Raw genomic sequence first — 17,730 nt, forward strand, 5'->3', positions numbered from 1 at the left:
AACCATTTTCAAGGGAGTCTGCTTCTTCATAATTAAACTGTAATATTTAGCACTCGTGTTATATAAATATCCTCAATAACTCTGTCAAAGATACAGAATAAAATGTTTTCCCATTAGGAAAATATACCCTTGGTGGTGCATCTGGCAGTTGTGTGACGTTTGTAGTGAACCACCAGGGGTACATATGATAGCTAACATGTTGAATGCATAATCCAGGACAAGGATAAGAAAAAAATGGAAGAACAGCAGAGTATCTCTTTAAAAATTTCCAGCAGTTACTTTAAATTCCTGCTATTATACCCAGATGGTAAAACATATGCACTCCTTCAGGATTAGGGTCAGGGACATCCCTCCCAATCCCACTTTTCTTGGAGATTCCTCACCCATTGAAATGACTTCCCCAACATCAAATGGGATATCTTTGGCAGAATATCCTCCTTACTCACCTGGGGCTTGCACTTAACAACTCTGCCTCTGTGAGAAACTGCACGTACCAGCTCACAATATCTATTAATAGATTATCCACCTCCCTGTCCCACTTTTCTTGGACATTTCTAAACCATCAAAATGACTTCCCCAACATCAAACGCACAATATCCTATCTGCAACACATGGGCTGAAAAATCAAGAAAATAACTCCAGTTGCTTAGAGAACGTTACAATCACATGACCTGAGCTGACCAATGGAGGCCCTAAACACCAAGAAACCAGTTCAAATTTCTTTGAAACTCTCTACACTGTCTCTGATCATCAGATGAGGTGAATATGTTCCATGACCAGAAAATGTGAAGCTGTGACAAACTGTTGGTGATACATGTAACTCCAACTAAATGTATTGAGTGTTACATTCAAGGCGTGACTATGTGGTTAAGAAGCTCACTTTGCAACCGCACAGTTTTGGGTTCAGTCCCACTTTGCAGCACTTTAGGCAAGTGTCTTCTGCAACAGCCCCAAGCCAATCAATGCCTTTGTGAGTGAGTTTGGTAGATGGAAAGTATGTGGAAGTCTGTTGTGTGTATGGGGTGTCTGTGTTTCTGCCTGCACCCACTGCTTGACAATCGGTGATGGTTTGTTTACATCCCTGTAATTTAACAGAAACTGATGAACTTCCAGACTTTAACAAAATAAGTACTATGGACAATTTGCTCAGCTAGAAACCATTCAAGGTGAGCCCCCAGCATGGCCATAGTCCAATGACTAAAACAAGTAAAAAAAAAAAGTATATGTAATTGTGCATTGAATTTTGGTAGAGTCGCATTTACATGTACTAAAAACAGAGGCACTGTATTTCTCTTTTGTCAATCATTTCTTTATTGTTTTACTTATAATAACCAATACGAAAGTCTTTCTTAACATAATCTATGGCTGTTTCACTAATATCTTCTTCCGTTTCCTTACCAATTTTATTCAGGTCTGTCTGAGAAAGGTGTACAGTTGTTACAGAAGTATGTTGATGTTTCTAGTGATATGCAAACGGCCTGTTTCATTGCAATATCTACATTTCCCAGCTGGTTATCAACGGACAGTAGGGCTGACTCTTGGATACATGGGTAACACCTCCTATTCTCAGGCCTTCACTCTTACCTTTTTTCTCTATCTTCCTCCTCACAGTTTTTCTTATTTATTCGATATACACATACATAGTTAATGGCTTTCTTACAAGTTCAAATACACCTCAAGTTTATATTTATAAACCTCACTACTGAGTGGAATATAATGAGAGTGATTTATCTCAGGTCAGTCTGTTGTGCTTTCCCCTTTCAGTGTCTGATGCTGAAGAGGAGATAACTAGTCTGAAATGCATATATCCATCAGTCTGGCTAGGAAGTGCTTCAAACTAACTTCGTATATTTGCACCTATTTGTCTAACAAAATACAGTGAATGGCTTCTTACAGGTTCAAATATATCTCAAACATATTTGAACTGGCAACAAGTTTATATTTAAACACATCACAGCTTTGTGCTTCAATTTCATATTGTATTATGGCTGATCCGCCAATTTGTGTGATCAGTCACAATACTCTGATTGGAATATAAGGTGTGTGTGTGTGTGTGTGTATATATATATATATATATATATATATATATATATATATATATATTTCTGCCAGATCAGACTGGAGCCTGGTGCAGCCTCCTGGCTTCCCAGACCCTGGTCGAACTGTCCAACCTGTGCTAGCACGGAAAACGGACGTTAAACGATGATGATATATATGTATATATATATATATATATTTATATATATATGAGAAAATGAAGAAAAGAGAAAAAATTAATGTACAAACATTATTTATTTAAAGACATTCCAATTCTTGCAGAGAAATTCCTGCCTTCAGCTGTTTCCACACCCAATCAATTCAATTACAGAAATAAAATTCAAATTCCCATAATTGATACCAGTCAATTGGGTATTTTTTCAGGGAGAATTTCCTAAAGGACGTTACATTACAAAATGTAGGTGTGTGTTTTCTTGAAAGCAAGCATTCCTTAGAAAGCCATTATTACCATATATGGTCAATACTCATTATGTAAACGCAAGCAGAACCTACATATTACTATATATAGAAAGGTTATATGGCAACTATACATACATGCATATATTTGTGTGTGTGTGTGTGTGTGTGTGTATATATGTATGTATATATAGATATGTGTGTGTATGCAGACACACACAGATAGGTAGCTAAGTAGGTATGTATATATAAACTGGCAAAAAGACAGCCCTGTAGGCAGTTTCCAATGAGTTACTATATAATAATTACCCATTTGGTTCCCAATTTTTGTAATTCTTCTGATGTTGCATCTAATTTCATTTTCTGTCTTTTATTCATCTGATAGTTTTTTCACAGTAAATAAATTTAGGGTGTAACTTCAGAAGTGTGCCCTACCAATTTTGTATCCTCATAACTTTTGGGAAAATTGTCATTTGATAGTGAAATTCTGTAGAAATACCTTTGAGAATGCATAGATTACAATTATAGCAGAATTTGTTTTGAAAATGTGTTTGGTAGTGGGGAGGAGGAGTTTTGAATAATTCACATGGATAGATTTTGTTTCTTCATAACTTTCAGGAAAATTGGTATTTTTTAATGGAATTTTCTACAAATACCTTTCAGATGGTGGCAGTTATTCTGACTACTCTAGTCAAAGTTGGTCTGAGTAGCCACCAGCATGCTGATCAACAGTGACTAAATAGCCAACTTCAGTAGCTATTTCTCAAGAAGTCCATATCAGTTCAAGAAGTTGGATAATTGTTAAGTGTTTGTCTGAGGATAATTTTTTTCATTTCCCCACTACAACAGATCTTAAAATGAAATAGTTATGAATATTTTGAATTACATGAATATCAAATGTACATACCAGTTGCCAGGAATGTGTTTATTATTATGTGAAATTGGTCAATCCAATTATGTTACACCAGAATATTTGGTGGCTATTTAAGCAATGTGTTTATGGATGTTTAATGGTTCAGATGTATTACTGAAGAAGGAGCAAGAACTCCTGAAATATGTATCTACACCATCTATACCCTTTACCTATTTTCCCAACTTCAAATGCATTGTTTACATTGAAATATTCATTTACAAAACATTGCAAGCAAACCAGTGCTGGCTCTAATTTCCATAAGATATCTGTAGAGACAGTTTTAAAATCTCTCTCTCTCTCTCTCTCTCTCTCTCTCTCTCTCTCTCTCTCTTTCTTCTTTCTCTCTCTCTCTCTCTCTCTCTCTTCCTTTCTTTCTTTCTTATTGTTCACATCAATTTATGTCCTTTGCAGCTACAGAAACCTTCTGAACCAATGGAAGTTATGGCATCAAAGGTAGGTTCATTGCAAGCTTTGTGGGTAGAGGCTGAGTGAGGCACTTCCCTCATTGAAAGAGGTATGGTAGAAGCTGAGTGAGACCCTCTTCTCATCCAATATAGGTACTGGAAGTGTTGGTAGTAACTGAATGAAACAGTTCTCTCATTGAGTGACAGGGGAATGGAGGTAGAGTAGAGGCTGAGTGAAATACTTCCCTCGTTGAGTGAGGAAAGTGGAAGTATTGTAAAGGTTGAGTGGGACTCTCTTCTCCATTATAGGTATTGGAAGTATGGTAGAGACTGAGTGAAACAGTTCTCTCATTGAGTGAGAGGAGAATGGAGGTGGGATTGTCATGAGGCTCTCCTTTCATTTTGTGAAGGGAGTGGAAGTATGGTTAACCTGAGTGACACTCTTCCTAAACCAATGAAGACAGATCAATTATGTGCCAGTGACTCGAGTGAGACTACTTTCTTCAATAAAGAGAAACGAAGTATGCCAGGGGCTGGGTTGAACTCCCTTCGTTCAGTGAAGAGAAGTGATATATACGAATGGAGGAGTGAAACGGTTTTCTTATCCAAAGAATGGACTACAATTTGAAATTGGCAGCAGCTGAGATAGAAAGCCTTGAGGAAAGTCCTAGATGTCCCCTCTCATCACACTTTCCATGTTCTGTTCATCAAACATCATCATCCTTTGATGTACATTTTCCATACTAGCCTGGCTTGGATGGTTCAACAGAAGCTAATGAGCGAGAGGAATGCACCAAGACAGAGGTTTCTGTCTTAGCATAGTTTCTCTGGTTGGACCCTCTTCTAAATGTCAACCACTTTAAAGGGTCTGCTGGGCACATTTTAGATGGCACTGGCACCAATGGGGCCACCAGATTACTTGCAAAACAAGCTGCAGAGTAATATAGAGGGAGGTGGCTCTGTGCCACGTGATGAGAGATTAAAGCAGTGACTCTCAACTCTTTTTTTTTCACCTATGGACCCCTTTGATTACTATTTTACTTGGATGGACCCTCCTAGCCATTCGATTCTTTAAAAATGTGTTTTGTAGATGCTTCTTTTGAAATTCCTATTTTGCCTTCCACACTTTCACGTGAATGGGTTGAAGTGTGTCAAACATTGGAGTAAGAAACCAAATTATTTCCTGCAATAAATACATCTAAAGCAAAAAGTCTTCATGGACCCCCTAAGGAACTACTGTGCATCCCTAATTTACTGTTATGTTTGTTTGCACACACACTCCCTCAAGTCTTACAGGGACCCCTAGAGGTCATATATGGATCCTAGATGAGAACCACTGGGTTAGAGTATGAGTAAAGCAAGAGGCAGGGGTGTCTTGCTGTAGAGGACATACATGGTTACCTCAGTTGGGAAACAAAGAGGATGTTGGAGAAGATACATCCAGGTGTTATCTCAAGTTACAGGATGGTGAATAAAAAAAGGGGCTGCTGGAAAGCTCCTGGCCTTGGATGAAAGAAAATCCAGGAGGATTAGTTAATCATGATTTTATTCAACATCTTTCCCTCTCAGATTCACACACTTATTGCAGGGGTCCTTTGATTTTACTAAGCCCCGTAAAAGAACTCAGAAGGTTGGGCCTCCAGTCAGGCCTTTTGCAACTCCCTTAAAGCCAGGAACTTTTCAGAACCCCCTTGTAGTGTTGGTTGATAAGTTCACGGAAGTATGAGAGTTGAGTGACAGATGGATAGAGATGGGGGTCGAAGGAAATGCAGTGAATGCTAAACATGGGCAGTGGTGTGTTTGGTGCAGTAATATTCAATATTTTCTATTACAGAGCCTTGTTTGATATCCTGTGGCAGGGCTGCGACTCACAGAATCATGAACACTCAGAAGTATTTGTCAGCTGCAACTCTTGTCGAAAGTCGGTCTCGCGAAATGCACAGCCATTGGTGAAAAACAAACAACAGAACTGGAGTCGGTCGAGCAACACGGCAAAACATGTTAAGGTGAAAGAAACACTGTTCACTTTTTGTTCTTTCTTTATTTCTGGAACCTTTTTTTTTTATTAGTGTGTGTGTATGTGTGTGTGTGGTGTGTATGTTTATATGTATATGTGTATCTGTGTGTACATCTATACTGGTGGAGGTAACTATATCAGGATAAAATTAACGCGCAAGTGGCTGAGTACTCCACTGACATGCATACCATTAACGTGTAGTTCTCAGGAAGATTCAGCCCCTTACAGAATGTGACCAGGCTGACCCCTTTCATTTACAGCTACCCCTCATTTTGGCCAGCTGAGTGGACTGGGGCAAGATAAGCCTTCAAGTGGCTGGAAGAAAATGAAAAATGATCCCATACAGGGGAAGAAAAATCTTTTTAGTTGTTAGGGCCATTTGTGGGTGTTGATCCAGTCCTAACAATGGCCTAGCTATCTCTCTATATGTCTCTCTTTCTCTCTCAGCAAATACCTGTGGATGTTACTCTTACTTTTCTACACTTGAAGGGAGAAATAAAAGGTGTTAAGCAGAGGAGGTCTACTCAAAGTGAGCAGCAAAGCAAGAGAGAGGAAGTGGTGACTGAAAGGAAGGTGGCGTTTGTTTTATGTTTTTAAATGTTTATCAGAATATTCAGAGGAGACAAATGCAAAACCACAGCAAATATTGGAAGTTATTTTTACTTTCCTGCAACATAATCATTTACCGTATTCTATACACTGGTTCCTCAACCAATATTGGATATTCTCATGGCACCAGCACACAATTTACAGATGCTTACATCTTTTATATTTTCCATGAAGTTTTCACAGGTCCAGCTAATTATTATTATTACTAATATTATTAAGGTAACGAGCTGGCAGACTCATTAGCATGCTGAGCAAACTGCTTCGTGGCACTTTTTCAGCTTTACATTCTAAGTTTAAATTCCACTGAGGCCGCCTTTACCTTTCATCCCTTTCAGAGTCAATAAAATAAATACTATTTAAGCACTGAGACCAATGTAATCGCCTGACCCCCACCCCCAAAATTTCAGCCCTTGTGCCTATAGTAGAAAGGATTTTTTTTGTTTTTCTTAGTAAATCTCTGATCAATTCCCGTCTGTGACTGATTTTCTGCTTTCTTTCAGGTTTCTTGCTGTCCACACTGTCGTAATCCTCTACCCCGGTGTGCTTTGTGTCTGAAGAATTTAGGGACTGCTTCAGGGGCCCTGTCTATAGAAGGATCTCCAGGTCAGAATCTTTACACTTTCTTCTTTGTTCTGTTTTGTTTTCAATTTTAACTATAACCAGTCCAGATCAGTCTTCTGGGATTCTGTAGTATTTGTTGTTAAGGGTCACATCACTTCTAAATAGCCTCCACCCTCAACCTTTATTCTGATCTCAGGGTGTCAAGATGTTAATATCATCACCATAATCATAATCATAATCAACCCTGAACATTACCAACTGGAGTTCTAGGATTGGATCAACATTAAATGAAGTGTTTTGTTCAAGAACACAAATTGACGATCAAAACCAGAAATCAAAACCATAACTTTGCAATCGGGAGTGCAACACCCTAAACGCTAGACCATGTGCCGCCTTATACAGTTAGGAGACAAACCTGTGTAATTCTAATAAGAACTGTTTTCAACCCTAACAAACCATCCAGGCATAGGAAGCAGACTGATCACCCCCATCACCTAACAACCTCAGGGGGTTGTTCTTTCTTTCTTTTTACTGTTGTATACTGTGTATGTTTCCCTTCTTTATTCTATTCTATTCTGCATATCCTTTCTATATTTACACTCTATTATTTGGCATTTCATTGTATCATCTGTGAACCTTCCAACGTGACTGGCCCATCGTGCATTTGCAGGGTGGTATTCGGTGATGATGTCCTTCACACCTGTTTGATCCCTGATCCCTTCGTTCCAGATGTGATCTCTTCCCAATATTAACCTTTTCATGGCTCTCTGTGCCATAAACAGATGTTCTTCTTCTTCTCTCAGCATTGCAGGCAAGACTGTTCTGTTAAAGAGTTTGGCGCAAATTGCCTTGTTTAGGTTCACCTTCAGCACTTTCTTCACTGAGTTGCATGCTCTCCATCCTGTTCTTACCCTTTGGTGGACTCAGGCAATTGTCAAGTAAGTGGAAGAGACCACTCGGAAGACCTCCAATCAGGTGGGAAGAGCCTGAAGGGGGTGGAGCAAATGCTGTGGCCAGTAAAGCTGATCCTGGTGATTTCATTCTGTATAAACCCCAACCCTTTATGTCAGTCTTTGTATTGTTCCCCTCGTCCTTTGCCTAAGAAGTAAATAAAAGAAATCATTATTATTACTATTTCTGTTTAAATTCTATTATTTTCCTTTTTGCAATTTTCAGATTCAAAAACTTCTTCCTTTAAGAATTGGTTTACTTGGTGCCAGTCTTGTCGACACGGAGGTCATTCAGGTCATATTACAGATTGGTTCAAGTAAGTAGCAATAATCTTCAATTCATTTACTAGTTTCAAGTATTGACCTGCGACCATCCTGGGACACCTTCTTCAGTGCAGTTTTGCAACTACTCTTTTTATCTTTTGCCTGTTTCAATCATTAGACTGTGGCCATGCTGGGGCACCACCTTGCAATTTTAGTCAAATGAATCAATCCCAGTACTTATTTTTTAAATCTAGTACTTATTCTATCAGTCCCTTTTGCTGAACCTCTAAGTTATAGAGACAGAAACACACCAACACCAATTGTCAAGTGGTGATGGTGGGGACAAACGCAGACACACACACAATAGATATCCTCATCATTTAACATCCGTTGTCTATGCTGGAATGGGTTGACAGTTTGACCTGGGCTGGCAAGGCTGGAAGGCTCCACGAGACTCCAGTCTGATTTGGCATGGTTTCTGCAGCTGGATGACCTTCCTAATGCCAACCACTCTGAGAGTGTAATGGGTGCTTGGGCTTCTTTCAGTTTCCATCTACCAAATCCACTTACAAGGCTTTGATCAGCCCTAGACTATTGTAGAAGACACTTTCCCAAGATGCTGTGGGACTGAACCCAGAATCATGTGGTTGGGAAGCAAGCTTCTTACCACACAGCCACTCCTGAACAAAATTTCAGTTGGTAATGCTTGCATGGGTCAGGTGGAATTTGTTGAGGCAGGTTTTTCTCAGGTTGGATGCCCTTCATCTGTTTCCAAGCAAGGTATTTCTACCCGTCTTTTCGTTCTGAGTTCAAGTCCTGCCAAGGTCGACTTTGCTTTTCATCCTTTCAAGGTCGATGAAATAAATACCAGTTGAGTACTGGGGTCAATGTAATCAGCTAACCTCCTTCTGCCAATATTTCAGAACCCATGCCGGTGCCGCATAAAAAGGCACATCTACCAGCACCCTGTAAAAAGCACTCATATTGGTGTCACATAAAGAGCACTCATATTGGTGTCACATAAAGAGCACTCATGCCAGTGACACATAGAGGAGCACCTGTGCCAGTGCCACATAAAAAAGCACCCAGTGGTGGTGGTGGCGGTGGTGAATGCAAAAAGATTTTTGTCACGATTGCTTAATTTTTTTTCTTCTTCTTTTCTAAATGTCTTTCAGAGATCACCTGGAATGCCCTGTAGCTGGTTGTTCCTGTAAATGTATGGCTTTAGACTGAATAATTACTGTTGGATTACAAGAAATTTTATTTTTCAAAACCAAAATAAATAGTAAAAACAACAATAAATAAAAAGCACCGAAAATCTTTTAAAAAAATATAAAAGAGTTCAAACTATACTAAAAACATTTGTTCACAGAGACAAAATGAGAAACAAATTTGTTTTTATTTTTTATTCAAAAGAAAAAAACGTAAAAAAAAAAATATGTCCCCTAACCCCCTCCAAAGAAAAAAATCGGCAAATTCCCCACAAGATCTTCCTTGAGTTGAGTGTTTACTTGTGGGACTTGACTTGCTGCCCTTGTATCTTTAGTTTAAAACCTTGTGCAGCTGTTTTCTTGTATATTTCAACAGTTCACTTAATTCTGTGCACCTAAGTTCCCTTAGCTGTCTGCAATGGGAAAGTTAGCTGTGAGAGACGAGAATTTCTCTCTCATTTTGTTCACACTGTATCAATGAAATTAAGTTCTACACCCATAAACAGACTTTCAGCGCTATTGAAAGCATTTACATTTTCAATATTTCTTCATGCAAATTATCAAAATGATAATGACCACAATGACAATGATGATGACGATGATGAGAATGGCAGCAGTGATGATGATAAAATACTTCAATCTTTAATCTGACATCCAGGTTATACTTATGCGTTAGCAACTTCCGAAGGGGTATTTTAGTATTTTCAACAAAATGTATTAAAATATACATTTCTTTTTTTCTTTTATGAGATTGGATGTTGCGAAAATAAATGAATAATTTATAATTATTTCTTGTAGAGGTTTCTATCAAGACATTACTGTGTTGTAGCAGCATTGCAGTTATCTGTGTATTTCTAGATGTTTGTTCCTTCTCGAGCCATGCCAGGCTCATGAGGGCCAGTTTCCCAGTTTCCTTGGTGTATAGGTTCCCCACCTGGACAGGATGCTGGTCTGTCGCAGGTGAGCTGCAAGATGCAGGAGGAAGAGTGAGAGAAATCTGTGGCGAAAGAGTCAGCAGAAGTTTGCCATTACCTTCTGCTGGAGCTGCGTGGAGCTTAGGTGTTTCGCTCATAAACACACACATCGCCCGGTCTGAGATTCGAACCCTCGACCACGAGTCCGCTGCTCTAACCACTAGGCCATGTGCCTCCGTATTTCTAGATATGTGTGATCAAAGAAACTGGTGCTGGTCTTTGTTGGCAAGAATTGTATTATTTTGTAGAATTGATAAATTGAGAGTAAATCAAACTTGCCACAAGAAGTGGACAAGTCCATTGTTTCAGACAGGGGCCTTCTTTGGGGTCAAATTGACAAGAAGGAAATTAATGGGGCGGCAGAGTTTTACATCCTCTGTGTAATCAATTTAACTACTCCTGGATATGAGTATAACAACTGTGTTCTTCTGCCAAGCCATGTTGAGCCAGTGTGGCAGAGTAGGCTCATCAAACCAGTAGGATCTCAAGCTCAACTTCAGTCTCCACATCAGACCATGGTTAGTGGAGAGAAACATGCTGAGGCTTTCATCCTACACTGGACTGAACAAGGGCAATCCAATCCAACATATAACCTGTTTAATCCAACATCTGCAATATGAAGTGAAATGTAGAGGAGATTAAGTCTCCATCAACATTTAGCATCTCTGTCTTCCATGATGACATGTGCTTGTTAGTTTAACAGGATTTACTGTGTTGAGTTCCTCTGCCCTCTTTGGCATGGTTTCTAGAGTTGGATGCCCAACCACTTTACAGAGTGTACTGAATGCTGCATGTTCATGTCACCAGCACTTGAGATTGTCAAGTGGATCACAAGACAAGGCTCTTAGATGTGGTAGCCATGTGACTCCGCCTCAGCAAGACATCTGTTCCTGTTACTCTATCATATTTTAGCCTCTCAACACTTAGCACAAAGCCAGGCTTTTATCTTGCAAGCTACCTGATGACTGACTTGTGCTGGTAACACCAAAAATCTCTCAGGGCACACTTTGTAAAGTGGTTGATTTTAAGAAGGGCATCCAGCTGTAAAAACCAAGCCAAAACTGACTTTGGAGCTTGACACAGTCTTTTGTCCTATCAAACTGTCCAACCCATGCCAGCATGGAATATCTCTTATTATAAAAGGCAGATTTTATCTGCCTCCCTTTGGGAGTTATACAAATCTACAATATAGGATTTCTTCAATTACAATTTACCTGGCATTTTTAAGAGTACAATGCATCGCGTCATGCCAGGTCCAGTTTTTAAAATTTAAACTCCAATTAAGCAAAATTTACAGAAAACTCACATTCTGGTGTGTGTGTCAAATGCTTTTCTTAGTCTGGTTTACACCACACGCAAACGCACACACACAGTAGGCAACGAATAAAATGAAAGTAAATAGCGGACAGAGTGATTTGAGGAAGACTAAAGTGAAAGTATTCTGTCTATGACGATGATAGATACATGAGTAAAATGTATGGGGAGCTAAGAGTGAGTGAAAATGTTCTTGGAAGAGAGTAATTAGTAATAAAGTAAACATACACTCATACATACATACATACATACATACATACATACACACATACACACATACACACACATACATACACACACACATACATACATACATATACATACATACATACACACACACACATACACACACACACACAGTATTGAAGCTTGAGAACAATCAGATACATTTGCAACACATCTGTTGAAAATATTATTGTTCACACACATACATATACATATATACATACAGACAGACAGACAGATAGACACACACACACACACATACACATGATCCAGCATGGCCACAACCTCAAGGCTGAAACATATAAAAGAATAACAGAATATAAATGCGTGCAAAGTACAAGAAATATTAATGCAGTATATGGGGATTGGACAATAAGCGTAAGGCAGTGTCAATGGTGGTTCCAGAAATCCCGAGCCATAAACTACAGCCTAGAAGACGAGCCTCATCCTGAAAGATCTGTAGAACTCGACAAGGACATCCTGAAAACCCTGGTGGAACAAAATATCATCGTAACTGTTGAGGAACTAGCAGAGAAGCTTGGATTTGGTCATTCAACCATTCATTGACACCTGTGTGCTATCGGAAAAGTCAGCAAATTGGGTCAATGGGTTCCTCACGAACTTTCCGAGTCTAATTGCATGCAGAGAGTGAATGTATGCTTTTCTTTGCTGTCATATCTCACCACTACTGCGCTATGTATATCTATATATATAAAACTGTAGTTGTGTGAGTGTCTGTCCCCTTCGATTTAGATTCCTAACTACTCCCACATTTTGCGGTACAGTTTAACCAAATTCGGGTAGCTTATAGTCGTGATTCATATCGAGCCCGTCTGAATATTAGCGCGCATCTACGATGAGTCTACGATTTTAAAAATAATTTAACATCATTTTTTATTCCATTTTAATGCATAATTTTTTGTGTGTCGATGGCGGCGGAGTTGGCGTCCACGCTCACACCTGCACCTGTGGGGAAGGGAGTGTAAGGAAATCAACGTCGTAATGCGTTGTCAAGGAGACCAGTGTTCTTTTAGAACGACTTCATGGCTTCAAGACACCAAAACAGAAATGGCTAAGAAAGCGTCTACATGAGTCTACGATTTAAAAAAAAATTTACCATCGTTTTTTTTCCATTTTAATGCATTTTTTCGCTATTATATAAGGGAAGTGTGTGAATATATATATATATATATATATATATATATATATATATATATATATATATATATATATATATATATATATATATATATATAACTTTAACAGTGAATTTAAAGGATATCCAGTGTTCTTTAATGCATATTAATTTTTACAAGGAAAAGGTTGACAGTAACTTCAAAGTTGTTGGCTTACTAACCTTCATCAAACTGGTTAAATAAAACCTTTGGATAGAAAGATTCAAAGATGGGTGTAGCTGTGTGGTAAGAAGCTTGCTTCACAACTGCATGGTTCTGGGTTCAGTCCCACTGCGTGGTACCTGGGCAAGTGTCTGGTGTTATAACTTTGGGTTGACCAAAGCCTTGTGAGTGGATTTGGTAGGCAGACACTGAAATAAGCCCATTGCGGGTGTGTGTGTGTGTGAATATATATATATATAACTTTAACAGTGAATTTAAAGGATATCCAGTGTTCTTTAATGCATATTAATTTTTACAAGGAAAAGGTTGACAGTAACTTCAAAGTTGTTGGCTTACTAACCTTCATCAAACTGGTTAAATAAAACCTTTGGATAGAAAGATTCAAAGATGGGTGTAGCTGTGTGGTAAGAAGCTTGCTTCACAACTGCATGGTTCTGGGTTCAGTCCCACTGCGTGGTACCTGGGCAAGTGTCTGGTGTTATAACTTTGGGTTGACCAAAGCCTTGTGAGTGGATTTGGTAGGCAGACACTGAAATAAGCCCATTGCGGGTGTGTGTGTGTGTGAATATATATATATATATATATATATATATATGAGTTTGTCCTTCACTACTTGACAACTTGTGTTGGTGTGTTTACGTCCCTGTTGCTTAGGGGTTTGGCAAAAGTGAGACAGAATAAGTAACAGGCTTAAAAAGAAAGAAGTACTGGGGTGATTCATTCAATTAAAAACTTCAAGACAGTGCCCCAGCATGGCCACAACCTCAAGGCTGAAACATATAAAAGAATAACAGAATATAAATGCGTGCAAAGTACAAGAAATATTAATGCAGTATATGGGGATTGGACAATAAGCGTAAGGCAGTGTCAATGGTGGTTCCAGAAATCCCGAGCCATAAACTACAGCCTAGAAGACGAGCCTCATCCTGAAAGATCTGTAGAACTCGACAAGGACATCCTGAAAACCCTGGTGGAACAAAATATCATCGTAACTGTTGAGGAACTAGCAGAGAAGCTTGGATTTGGTCATTCAACCATTCATTGACACCTGTGTGCTATCGGAAAAGTCAGCAAATTGGGTCAATGGGTTCCTCACGAACTTTCCGAGTCTAATTGCATGCAGAGAGTGAATGTATGCTTTTCTTTGCTGTCATATCTCACCACTACTGCGCTATGTATATCTATATATATAAAACTGTAGTTGTGTGAGTGTCTGTCCCCTTCGATTTAGATTCCTAACTACTCCCACATTTTGCGGTACAGTTTAACCAAATTCGGGTAGCTTATAGTCGTGATTCATATCGAGCCCGTCTGAATATTAGCGCGCATCTACGATGAGTCTACGATTTAAAAATAATTTAACATCATTTTTTATTCCATTTTAATGCATAATTTTTTGTGTGTCGATGGCGGCGGAGTTGGCGTCCACGCTCACACCTGCACCTGTGGGGAAGGGAGTGTAAGGAAATCAACGTCGTAATGCGTTGTCAAGGAGACCAGTGTTCTTTTAGAACGACTTCATGGCTTCAAGACACCAAAACAGAAATGGCTAAGAAAGCGTCTACATGAGTCTACGATTTAAAAAAAAATTTACCATCGTTTTTTTTCCATTTTAATGCATTTTTTCGCTATTATATAAGGGAAGTAACTCTCTAAAAATGTCTACGATGAGTCAACGATTTTTTAAAAAATTTACCATCATATTTTTTCCATTTTTAATGCATTTTTTGCTATTTTTTGGCTATAACTCTCTAAAAATGCTTATATAGTTATTTCCCTTACAAACCCGAGCAACGCTGGGCGATACTGCTAGTGGACAATAAATGATATTGAACAAAGTGGTCTCTATATTTTGATGATAGTGGTATATGTATGTATATATAATATTACTGTTTGTTTTTATGTGAAATTATATATATATATATATATATATAACTTTAACAGTGAATTTAAAGGATATCCAGTGTTCTTTAATGCATATTAATTTTTACAAGGAAAAGGTTGACAGTAACTTCAAAGTTGTTGGCTTACTAACCTTCATCAAACTGGTTAAATAAAACCTTTGGATAGAAAGATTCAAAGATGGGTGTAGCTGTGTGGTAAGAAGCTTGCTTCACAACTGCATGGTTCTGGGTTCAGTCCCACTGCGTGGTACCTTGGGCAAGTGTCTGGTGTTATAACTTTGGGTTGACCAAAGCCTTGTGAGTGGATTTGGTAGGCAGACACTGAAATAAGCCCATTGCGGGTGTGTGTGTGTGTGAATATATATATATATATGAGTTTGTCCTTCACTACTTGACAACTTGTGTTGGTGTGTTTACGTCCCTGTTGCTTAGGGGTTTGGCAAAAGTGAGACAGAATAAGTAACAGGCTTAAAAAGAAAGAAGTACTGGGGTTGATTCATTCAATTAAAAACTTCAAGACAGTGCCCCAGCATGGCCACAATCTAATGACTGAAACAAAAGAAAAAGATAACAGATACTCTCCCACCCACACATCCAATTTATTTGAATGTAACAATACAAAAACACGCAGACAAGGTGCTTAAGATAAAACAAAACTCACCAATTGTACCAATTGAACCAACAAACACAAATTATCTAAAAGTCAAGCATATCTTTTATTTTGTTTCAGTCAGTAGACTGTGGCCATGCTGGAGCACTGCCTTAGAGAATTTTTTTTTAGTGAAATGAATTGACCCCAGTACATAATATTCTTCAAGCCTGGTACTCACTCTGTCAGTCTCTTTAGCTGAACTGCTAAGTTACGGGGACATAAACACACCAACACTGTTTGTCAAGTAGTGGTGGAGGACAGACACAGAAACAAAGACAAACATATATATATATGTGTATGTATATATATATTAACAACAGGCTTCTTTGAGTTTCTCTCTACGAAATCCACTCAAGGCTTTGGTCAGCCCAAAGCTATAGTAGTAGACATTTGCCCAAGGTGCAGCACCTGTGTGTGTGTTGCGTTACACCCTCCAACTCCCTCCACCTGTACCGGTGATCAGTTGAAAAATACGGCTGTTATAATCTTTTACACATATACATACACAGAATGGGATTTATATATTATAGGATATATATATATATATCATCATCATTTAGCGTCCGCTTTCCATGATATATCCAAGAGCAGAATAAAACGGGTGATTAAGTTGGACTTATTATTATAACATCATAAACTACATATCTAGGCACAGGCATGGCTGTGTGGTAAGAAACCTGCTTCCCAACCACATGGTTTCAGGTTCAGTCCCACGGAGCATCACCTTGGCTAAGTTTCTTCTACTGTAGCCTCAGGCTGACCAAAGCCTTGTGGCTGGATTTGGTAGACAGAAAGAAACCAATGTGTGTCTGTGTTTGTCCCTCCCACTATCGTTTGACAACCAATGTTGGTGTGTTTATATCCCCATAACTTAGCACTTTGGCAAAAAGATATCGATAGAATAAGTACTAGGCTTACAAAGAATAAGTCCTGGGGTCGATTTCTTTGACTAAAACATTTTAAGGTGGTACTCCAGCATGGCCGCAATTGTATGACTGAAACAAGTAAAAGAAAATCTTTCATTCGTATATCTAAGTATGTTGTGCAATAATTTTATGACCAACTTAAAACACCTGATCTTCACAAGAAAATAGTAATTTAATTCCTTAATTACCAACTCATGTACACACACGTGCATATGTATACACAGGTGATGGTAGTGTCTTGTAGTCTAAGAAAGGTAGTTCTGCAATTTCCTGCAGAACAACCTGTACACAAGATTTATTTCTAGGGATGAAATGTTTGTGCTGTACATTAACTCACACCCTCCATCGAATCAATGTTGCCCAAATGGGTGAACGGTGCACATGTCAAGTGCAATGTGAGACAAAGTGTCTTTTTGCTCAAGAACACAACAAATCATCATTATCATCATTTAACACCTGTTTTCCATGCTGATATGGATTAGACAGTTTGACAGGAACTGGCCTGATGCACAACTCTACCAGGCTCCGGTTGTCTGTCTTGGTATGGTTTCTACAACTGGATGTCAACCACTCTAGAGTGTACTGGATGCTTTTCACGTGGCACCAGCACTGGTTCTAATTCAGTGAAGGAACCTCCTCCTCCTCCAAAAATGGTTTACATCCCAGCTCAACCAGTTGTGCATGGTTTAGCAGTTAGGGTATTTGGTTCACATTTGTAAGATCATAAGTTCAATTCTCAGCAGCACTTAGTGTCCTTGAGCAAGAATTATTATTTCACGTTGCTCCAGTTCTCTCAGCTGGAAAAAGTGAATTGTACTTGTATTTCAAAAGACGGGTCTTGTCACATGGAATCTCCCTGAGAACTATGTCATGGGTACATGTATGTTTGGGGACTGCTCAGTCACTTGCACATAATTTCACAAGCAGAATGTTCTGCTGCTCAGTGGACACAAAATAAGAAAGAAGAGATTTACTCAATCAGTTCTGACCTGGG

At 38.8% G+C, this 17,730-nt stretch overlaps 2 protein-coding genes across 2 annotated transcripts in view; both read left to right on the forward strand.

Annotated features, from left to right (window-relative positions):
* LOC115225910 (GATOR complex protein MIOS) overlaps positions 1-9,477 on the forward strand; it is a 44,818-nt gene extending 35,341 nt beyond the window's left edge. The window contains exons 23-28 of the mRNA XM_029796914.2: positions 1,412-1,550; positions 3,779-3,820; positions 5,606-5,777; positions 6,898-7,000; positions 8,135-8,225; positions 9,348-9,477. Of these exons, the coding sequence (XP_029652774.1) occupies positions 1,412-1,550; positions 3,779-3,820; positions 5,606-5,777; positions 6,898-7,000; positions 8,135-8,225; positions 9,348-9,405 (605 nt within the window). The 3' untranslated portion in view covers positions 9,406-9,477. The remainder of the gene's footprint in view (positions 1-1,411; positions 1,551-3,778; positions 3,821-5,605; positions 5,778-6,897; positions 7,001-8,134; positions 8,226-9,347) is intronic.
* Positions 1-17,730, forward strand: part of LOC115225911 (protein O-mannosyl-transferase TMTC3) — a 355,782-nt gene that overhangs the window by 140,748 nt on the left and 197,304 nt on the right. The window lies entirely within an intron of this gene.

This window comes from Octopus sinensis, linkage group LG28, assembly GCF_006345805.1.
Source record: "Octopus sinensis linkage group LG28, ASM634580v1, whole genome shotgun sequence".
Lineage (NCBI taxonomy): Eukaryota > Metazoa > Mollusca > Cephalopoda > Octopoda > Octopodidae > Octopus > Octopus sinensis.